Raw genomic sequence first — 10,327 nt, forward strand, 5'->3', positions numbered from 1 at the left:
TGACCATAGCCTGGGCCACACTCCACTATTAAAACACAATTTTTTACTACTTTTTAAGCAAAAAAAACTGACCATACCATGGGCCACACTCCACTATTAAAAATTGTTACTACTTTTTTGCACAAAAAACTGACCATAGCCTGGGCCACACTCCACTATTAAAACACAATTTTCACTACTTTTTAAGCACAAAAAACTGACCATACCGTGGGCCACACTCCACTATTAAAACAATTTTTACTACTTTTAAGCACCACAAAACTGACCATAGCCTAATATAATAATAATAATAATAATAATAATAATAAGCAGAAGAAGAATGCATAATAACAATGATAATAATAATAATGATGATTCTTTATCATCATCATCATCCTAATAATAACAACAACAACAACAAACAAAATGAATAATGACAATAGATGAATGATTTCTATCATGATGATAACCACCTGTCGGGATGACACCACAATGGGGTGACTGATGCTGCACAGTGCCGCTAGCTGCCACTCTCCTGCTTCTGTTTCCTGCTCACTTCCTGCAACACAGACAGCAACACAGTCACAACATCCTTCTGTTTTCTGCTCACTTCCTGCAACAGTGACAGCAACACAGTCACAACATCCTTCTGTTTCCTGCTCACTTCCTGCAACACAGACAGCAACACAGTCACAACATTCCTTCTGTTTTCTGCTCACTTCCTGCAACACAGACAGCAACACAGTCACAACATCCTTCTGTTTTCTGCTCACTTCCTGCAACACAGACAGCAACACAGTCACAACATCCTTCTGTTTTCTGCTCACTTCCTGCAACAGTGACAGCAACACAGTCACAACATCCTTCTGTTTCCTGCTCACTTCCTGCAACACAGACAGCAACACAGTCACAACAACCTTCTGTTTCCTGCTCACTTCCTGCAACAGTGACAGCAACACAGTCACAACATCCTTCTGTTTTCTGCTCACTTCCTGCAACAGTGACAGCAACACAGTCACAACATCCTTCTGTTTTCTGCTCACTTCCTGCAACACAGACAGCAACACAGTCACAACATCCTTCTGTTTTCTGCTCACTTCCTGCAACACAGACAGCAACACAGTTACAACAACCTTCTGTTTTCTGCCCACTTCCTGCAATAGTGACAGCAACACAGTCACAACAACCTTCTGTTTGGTTTCTGCTCACTTCCTGCAACACAGACAGCAACACAGTCACAACATCCTTCTGTTTTCTGCTCACTTCCTGCAACAGTGACAGCAACACAGTCACAACATCCTTCTGTTTTCTGCTCACTTCCTGCAACAGTGACAGCAACACAGTCACAACAACCTTCTGTTTGTTTTCTGCTCACTTCCTGCAACACAGACAGCAACACAGTCACAACAACCTTCTGTTTTCTGCTCACTTCCTGCAACAGTGACAGCAACACAGTCACAACATCCTTCTGTTTTCTGCTCACTTCCTGCAACACAGACAGCAACACAGTCACAACATCCTTCTGTTTTCTGCTCACTTCCTTTAACAGTGACAGCAACACAGTCACAACATCCTTCTGTTTTCTGCTCACTTCCTGCAACAGTGACAGCAACACAGTCACAACAACCTTCTGTTTCTGCTTCAAACAATTAAAACAGGTCATTTTACTTGAGGCTGATCTTATATAGTTCAAGAGATTTTTTTTTGTATCTGCTTCAAATTAAAAAAAAAGAAAAAAAGACCATTTTCTTCAGGCTGATTTCAATACCCATCAAGAGATATATAATGTCAAAGTAGACATGAAACCTGTGCTCCCTTCCTTGATAACTATTGATTGTCGTGACAATGTATCTTTCTGACAGAACGCTTACAGTGGAAAAGTCTGTAAGTCTTTTAACTATGACTTTATAGGTGATGTCGATAAGATGTTGGCAAAAAGAACAAAAACAATGTAACAACAAGGTGATTGAGAGAGTGTGTGTGTGTGCGCGCATGCATGCATGTGTGTGGGTGGGTGCATGCGTGCGTGTGGGCACACATGCGACCTTGTGCATATTCACAAAATAAAATCAGTTTTGATGTGAACATCAACATTTATCGAAGACTGCACAGCAAAGCTGCCACACGGTCTAAGGGAAGCAACTTCATTCTTTAATTCCATTCTTTAATCAGCCTAAAGTGACCTTCCATGTCCCATCAACTTGGGTTTTTTTCTCTTTTTTCCCCATTTGATTTGTCTTTAATTTCTATTAGTTAATCATTTACACATTTCTGATTTAGTTCCAAAGTTACGTGTAATTTCTTTACATACTTTGGATTAACAATGTGTGTGTGTGTGTGTGTGTGTGTGTGTGTGTGTGTGTGTGTGTGTGTGTGTGTGTGTGTGTGTGTGTGTGTGTGCAATGACACATCGTGAATCTGCAAAAGAGTGCAGTATGCTGGTCATTGGAGACACCTTTTTATTATGGAATTTTCAAAGTATGCTAAACTACATGAAAAAAATAAAAACAAAAACAAAAAACACAAAAACAACATACTGTGAAAAAAAATGTTACTCCTTTATATTCAGATTCACTCCTTTATACTCAAGGCCTGACTAAGCGCGTTTGGTTACGCTGCTGGTCAGGCATCTGCTTGGCAGATGTGGTGTAGCGTATATGGATTTGTCCAAACGCGGTGACGCCTCCTTGAGCTACTGAAACTAAAACTCCTTTATATTCAATTTCTGTTACATTTTAAACAGAAGTAAACAAATAACATTTAAATTAAACAAATGTGCAGAATTGGGAAATGCTTCGTTTTATATCAAAACTTGTTATTTGCATATATTCAGAGTGTGGGCTTGCTGTTTGTCAAACAATGCCCCAGTAAAGGTGTATCGAACTTGAAACTTGAAAAGTGTCTGTTGGTGCGTGCGTGCGAGCATGCGTGCACGCGCGCGCGCGTGTGTGTGAACGCGCACGCATGCGGTCTTGTGCATACTGACATCACAAATTCAGTTTTGATGTGCACATCGCCATTTATCGACGACTGCATATCGAAGAGGCCGCACGGTATAAGGGAAGCAACTCCATCTTTAATACCTAAAGTTACCTCCCGTAATAGTTGGGGTTTTTTTTGGTTTTTTTGTTTTGCTTTCTTTGCTATTTGTTTGTTGGTGTTGTTGTTGCTGTGGTTTTTGTTTTGTTTTTTGGTGTGTTTTTTTGAGGTGGGGGGGGAAGGGGGATAATTAGTTGTTTCTGATTTAGTTCAAGAGTTACATGTTGTTGTTTTTTTGTTTCGATTCTTGTAAACTTTGGATTAATGATTTGATCGTTTGATAGCTGCCTCAACAATTTTTTTTTTTTCAATTTTTTTTAACATGTACAAGTAATTCTAAGATGTACAAATTATAAAAGAAACACAAAAAAACGTTCTTTCTCTGAACTTGTAAAAAAAAAAAAAAATCTCTATATATATATATTGGTGAAGAACAGAAGCTGCAAAGTTGTATGCTGCTGTTTCTTCAGGAATTCAGCTGAATGTGCTACACACACATTACATTCTTAAAAGCTAAAAAAAAAAAAAAAAATTACAGCAGAATTTAATAAGCCATAACAGTTAGATGACCCTGACAGACAAGGACTTTTCAGTTGAGCAGAGCATGGACTGTGCACATAAAGTACAATGTTAAACAAAGTACCCTTCAGGTGGTTGCATGAGTGTGTGTGTGTGTGTGTGTGTGTGTGTGTGTGTGTTATTTATCAATTTATCAATACATTAAAAGTAGTATGTTGGACACTGGAGATAAATTTCATTTTATTATGAAATTTCCAAACTACGCTGAATTAAATACAAATGTTATTGCAAAAGGAAGTATGTTCCTCCAAAACAATTATTCAGTTTCTGCAATTTATCAAAGTGAAGTACAAATGTTAAAGGTATGTCAAAATTGAAAATGTCCGTGTGGTTTTGAACATGCATGCACACGCCATTAGATATGGTTACACAATAAGTTCAGCTCTGAAGCGAACATCGAATATCCTGACGCTGGAAATCGAAGTCGCGACACGGTGTAAGGGGAGTAACTCCATCTTTAAATTCCAATCTTTAACCGGCCTAAGTTACCTCCCGTGCCAAATTCAATCGGTGATATTAAATTTTTGTTGTTCCGATTTGCTTTCTGAATTTACTGCTCGTTTCTTATGTAGCTCGAAAGTTATAATTTTTACTCAAGATTGTTGATTTCTGAGTTTGTTATCTCTAAACGACTATTTTTTAAAACAAAGCGATATATCTTTTTTTTTACTTATACAAGTAATTTTACATTTAAAAAAAAAAGAAAAAAAAAGAAAAAAAAAAGATCAAGGTGTTCAAACTCCAGGAGGCATTAACTCTCTCCATACGAACGGCGAAAGAGACGACGTTAACAGCGTTTCAGCCCAATTACCATCATCAAAATATTGCAAGCGGAAGGCTCTTATACTGAAGAGGTGAATGTTGACAAAGAATACCACAATTCTGATGACGGAAGCTAAAGGTTGGGTCATTCGGACACCCACTGGACATCCGAGGGGTCTGTGTACAGGAGAAGAGAGGATTGGCCGTACTGAGTGAGTTAAAGCACGCAGACTGAGCCAAATATACTACACATCTGCTTAGATAAAAAATAAAAACAAAACAAAAAAATATGGGAGGATAAGGGCAGATGCCAGACCAAATCACGGACCTAATGTCTCAGTCAGATCTTGTTTCAGTTTCAGTAGCTCAAGGAGGCGTCAATGCGTTCGGACAAATCCATATATGCTACACCACACCTGATGCCTGACCAGCAGTGTAACCCAATGTGCTTAGTCAGGCCTTGAGAAAAAAAAGAAGTAAATAAATAATAGATAAATACATAAAAAGAACTACTTCTAATAATAATAATATGTATAAGTCAAGTCTTGACAGTCTTCAACACACTACAGGGATTTCCCAAGCACTACACATAAATAAATCATTTACTTTGAAAAAACTGTTAGATTACATATTCAATAAAAGGCAAAAATTAGACCAACAGAGCTTGCATTAATTATATCATCTCCTGTTTATTTTTAACATTTTATGAAAACCTGCACCTGATTTATGAAGTGGATTTTAACTTCTTGTGAAGAAAACAAAACAAGCCCCCACTCCATGCAACGATGATCACTTTCTTTGTTGTTTTTTAAATGACTTTTCATATCATTTTACCTACTGAAATCCTGCAAACTTTTTAAAACTTTGTACCCGGAGTACTGATTAATCTGAATTACCCAGTTGCTTCCCTTGGAGTGAGTGAGGATAATGATCATGTGTAATGCAGTGAGCATGTTTAGTTTCACTTTTCCAATCACATGCATTATCACTCAGCGCATTTTTGCTTGTTGGTTTTAGCCTGCATGCTGTTCGCATGTTGTTTGCAAGGGGACTTTGAGTGATTGTGATGACGTGTGTCTTTTGTGTCAATGAAGTATGGTTTTAACAGTGTCACTCAGCGGCAGTTGGGCTGGTCCACTGAAACTGCAGTGCAGCTGTACTGATAGGGTGCAAAGTGGGGCTGGTCCACTGAAACTGCAGTGCAGCTGTACTGATAGGGTACAAAGTGGGGCTGGTCCACTGAAACTGCAGTGCAGCTTGTACTGATAGGGTACAAAGTGGGGCTGGTCCACTGAAACTGCAGTGCAGCTATACTGATAGGGTACAAAGTGTTAATCAAACAACCAGACATGCTTTTTAACCACAGCATGACATCCTAGCAATAGTAGCATACACAGCCTTCTTTCACTTCGGACTGTTGGGTATTTTCCTAGTTTTAGTTTGTATCTTAACTCACTTGCCCTGTTGCACATTTCACCACAAAAAAAAAAGAAAAAAAAAAGAAAGATATTTATAGACTGATTATTAAATAAAATGAAACTGCATAACTTTTTGTACAATTTTTTGTCACAACAGATTTCTCTGTGTGATAATCACATTGCTTTCCTCAGGGACAGCGCAACACCACAGGGCAGTACCACCTTTGTTTCTGTCTGTCTACAAGTGTAATTGATTTACTGTCAGTGGATTTTTTGACAGAATTTGCATGCTCTAAATGTATGCTGCACTTGAGACCTTGATTTATCATTTCATTTGAATGACTAGGATCCAAACTACCGCTCAAGATCTAGTGGACAGAAGGAATGTCCTGGTTTGTATATATAGGGCTTGAACCAGTAGATACCCTCTATAGGGCTTGAACCAGTAGATACCCTCTATAGGGCTTGAACCAGTAGATGCCCTCTATAGGGCTTGAACCAGTAGATACCCTCTATAGGGCTTAAACCAGCAGATACCCTCTATAGGGCTTGAACCAGTAGATATCCTCTATAGGGCTTGAACCTTGAACCAGTAGATACCCTCTATAGGGCTTGAACCAGCAGATACCCTCTATAGGGCTTGAACCTTGAACCAGTAGATACCCTCTATAGGGCTTGAACCAGTAGATACCCTCCTCCTAGTCATGAGCTTACCACTAGAGCACTGCCCCACCAAAGTGGAATCAAATGAAAGGAAAAAAAAAAGCAAAAAATTATTCCAAATTTGGAGAGAGGGAATGCTGCACTGATAATACACATTTTACGCAACAAAAATTGTCAACCACTTTCAACAAAGGAGGGAGGATTCCGTTCACACGATGTTGGTGATGATGGTAATTGAATGACACAGGAAACAAATGATGAGCACCCAACGGTAGCTATCAGGTGGCTCTACCCAGACAGACAGCCTGTTGTGCAAATGACTCTGTGTTTGTAAAGCCCTTGGAGTTTTGGTCTCTGACCGAAGTATAGGCACTATACAAGTATCCATATCATGATGAACAGATGACACTGTACCTCCTGAATTTCTGCTGGAAACTCTTCAAGGTGTCTGACAACACAGGGAAGGCAGAAGCGCTTGGAATAAAACAGACTGCAATCCTGAAACAAAAATAACTGTAACCGTCATTTTGAAAAGAGCAACAGTGAAAACATACAGACAGAGTTAGCAATACACTATGGACACAAGCACAAATTGAACTTCTTTCATTCCTTTTGCCTCTTCCAATCCCTCCACTCAGCTCTTTCAAGTCTGGCCTCAGAATCTGCTTGTTTCCACACTGGTTCCTCCTTCCCTCTTGAAGTGTACAGTTTCTCTAGCTTTCTACTTATAGACATTTATAAGTTTTATCTTTCATTCCTTTGAATCAAAGCTGTGCATGCGTGTGAATGACTGGCATGTAAGTGCTTTGACTTGTCTCTGCACAAGATTCTGCACTGTACAAATACTTACTCTATAGTTTTATTATCATGTAGATATATGAACACAAAAGTACAGACACAGAGACAAGGAGCAAGAATATCAGGTTCAATTTGAAGGAGGTGTCAAAGCATGCAGACTGATCCATACAGGCTACACCACATTCCCTGAGCTATGTTAAAGGCTGTGTGTGTGTGTGTGTGTGTGTGTGTGTGTGTGTAACATGACAACAGAAAAAACACAGGATGTATGCGACAGCCAATCAGCATCAGCAGTTCAATATTCCATTATTGGGAATAGAGTTGGGTCAGCATGACAGTAAGATTACCAGTCACAGAGGGTGCATGACATATACTGGACATTCAGTAAAATGACCAGTCAGTGGCACATGACATACACTGGACATTCAGTAAAATGACCAGTCAGTGGCACATGACTTACACTGGACATTCAGTAAAATGACCAGTCAGTGGGCACATGACATACACTGGACATTCAGTAAAATGACCAGTCAGTGGACACATGACATACAATGGACATGCAGTAAAATGACCAGTCACGGAAGGAACATGACTTACACTGGACATGCAGTAAAATGACCAGTCAGTGGGCACATGACATACAATGGACATGCAGTAAAATGACCAGTCAGTGGACACATGACATACACTGGACATGCAGTAAAATGACCAGTCACAGAAGGAACATGACATACACTGGACATGCAGTAAAATGACCAGTCACAGAAGGAACATGACTTACAGGGGACATGCAGTAAAATGACCATTCACAGAAGGAACATGACTTACAGGGGACATGCAGTAAAATGACCAGTCACGAAGGAACATGACTTACAGGGGACATGCAGACCACACTGTGACACAGGGAACATGTGGACCCCAGAGTGATCAGACCTCCGCTGGTGGAGAAGGGGTCCTTCATCACGTAGCACTCCTCCAGCAGTCTGCACAGCACACACACACACACACACACACACAGAGCACACACACACAGCACACACAGAGCACACACACACAGCACACACAGAGCACACACACACACACACACACACAGAGTACACACAGAGCACACAGAGACAGAGCACACACACACACACACACACACACAGAGCATACACACACACATTATATACAAACACACACATACACACACACACACACACACACACACACACACACACATTACATACAAACACACACACACACACACACACACACACACAGCACATACATGCACACACACACACACACTCTGACACACACACACACATACATGCACACACACATACACAGCACACACACACACACACACACACACACACACACACACACACACACACAGCATGCATGTATGCACACACACACACACACACACACACATACATCACATACACACATTACATACACCCCCGTCCACACACACACACACAGACATAAGCGCGTGCACACACACACACACACACACACATTACATACAAACACACACACACACACACCACTGAAATAGGTATCCAGGTAGTGAGGTACATCAATAAAACACATACATGTACTATGTATTTGTCAAGAATTTCTGGAATACATTTATGAAAAAACAACAACTGGTGAATGTCTGGAGACAGAAGAAGAGAAAGAGAAATGTAATTTTATAAATTGATTATACAATCATGAATATCATAATCTGAACTGATTTAAAAACTGACAGTCTTGACATATTTGATATAATATATATATATATATATATATATATATATATATATATATATATTACATGTATGTATGTATGTATGTATGTGAGTGTGTGTGAATGTGTAGGAAAACAAATAAAACTGCACACAGGAAAAAATACAAAAAAATGGGTGGCGCTGTAGTATGGCGACGCGCTCTCCCTGCGGAGAGCAGCCCGAATTTCACACAGAGAAATCTGTTGTGATAAAAAGAAATACAAATTCAAATAAATAAATAAATAAATATATATATATATATATATATATATATCTGTGTGTGTGTGTGTGTGTGTGTGTGTGTGTGTGTGTGTGTGTGTGTGTGATAATTCTCTTTTAGTTTTATTACCAGTATCTGAAGACAGATGTAGATTATCAACAGTACTGACTTACCAACCCTAAATATTGCAATTTCCAGCTCTTCCTTATATATTTCTGTCCACTTCTCCAACCTTCCACCTTGACTAGCACTGTTCCACGTATGTGTAACTTTCATATTCTTATCCTTAATCTTATTCTTTTTTTAAAAAGAAATTTAACTGGTCTGAAATAAGGAAAAAAAAAATTTTTGAAAACAACAACAATAATAAAGGCTCATCAAACTCTTCATGATTTATCAAATTGTTTTCAAGTCTTATTGCTGTCCTTAATCAAAATATAAATAATCTATACTTGTACAAGCGTAACTGATCACCCAATGACACACTGGTGATATGATGTAAACTAAACGTATACAACAGACATAGCCGCAGAATTTCACCAATGAATTTTTTATTCATTAAAAAAAAAAAAATCTATACAGCTGCAACTTGCTTGACGTTAAAGGGGCAAAAATCTATTCTTGTTTGTCTACTATCTGAAGACTTCTGGAATCATTTGTACTCCGTTGCAACTGGCATGCAACTGACAAGGGTAGTTTCGGTTTCACGAGTGGCAAAATAATATGAAATATGAAAGGTGATTTATGATACCTAATTCATACAATATCTTACGTCAGAGCTTTGGCAAACGGTGGTTTGTTCCCGTGGTAGTGATATTCAATTTGGAACTTGCACAGAGAACATGTAAACTGTTTCTTATCCTCAGGGCTTTTTTCCACCTTCGTCGCAGCCGCCATCATAACTGGCAGTGTTGCAGAGAGTGATGTCCCTTCCTGTGTGGCTCACTGCCTCCAAGTCCAACAGTAATCTGGACTGTGCTCGCGGCCTCTCGCCGCGTAGAAAATGTCTGCCATGTTGGGTTGCTCTCTCGGGACAGGTTTTGCGCGTACCGCATAAGGCACACACACATGCTTTCCTCTCGTTTTCTTAACGTCTCTCACTGCGTGTC

General features: G+C 39.4%; 1 protein-coding gene across 1 annotated transcript in view; it reads right to left on the bottom strand.

Annotated features, from left to right (window-relative positions):
* LOC143299832 (cysteine-rich DPF motif domain-containing protein 1-like) overlaps nucleotides 1-10,115 on the bottom strand; it is a 15,117-nt gene extending 5,002 nt beyond the window's left edge. The window contains exons 1-4 of the mRNA XM_076613317.1: nucleotides 9,991-10,115; nucleotides 8,113-8,221; nucleotides 6,855-6,938; nucleotides 453-538 (exon numbers count right to left, since the gene is read on the bottom strand). Coding sequence (XP_076469432.1) covers nucleotides 500-538; nucleotides 6,855-6,938; nucleotides 8,113-8,221; nucleotides 9,991-10,115 — 357 coding nt within the window. The 3' untranslated portion in view covers nucleotides 453-499. The remainder of the gene's footprint in view (nucleotides 1-452; nucleotides 539-6,854; nucleotides 6,939-8,112; nucleotides 8,222-9,990) is intronic.
* Nucleotides 10,116-10,327: the final 212 nt, after the last annotated feature.

Source organism: Babylonia areolata, chromosome 25 (genome assembly GCF_041734735.1).
Source record: "Babylonia areolata isolate BAREFJ2019XMU chromosome 25, ASM4173473v1, whole genome shotgun sequence".
Classification (NCBI taxonomy): domain Eukaryota; kingdom Metazoa; phylum Mollusca; class Gastropoda; order Neogastropoda; family Buccinidae; genus Babylonia; species Babylonia areolata.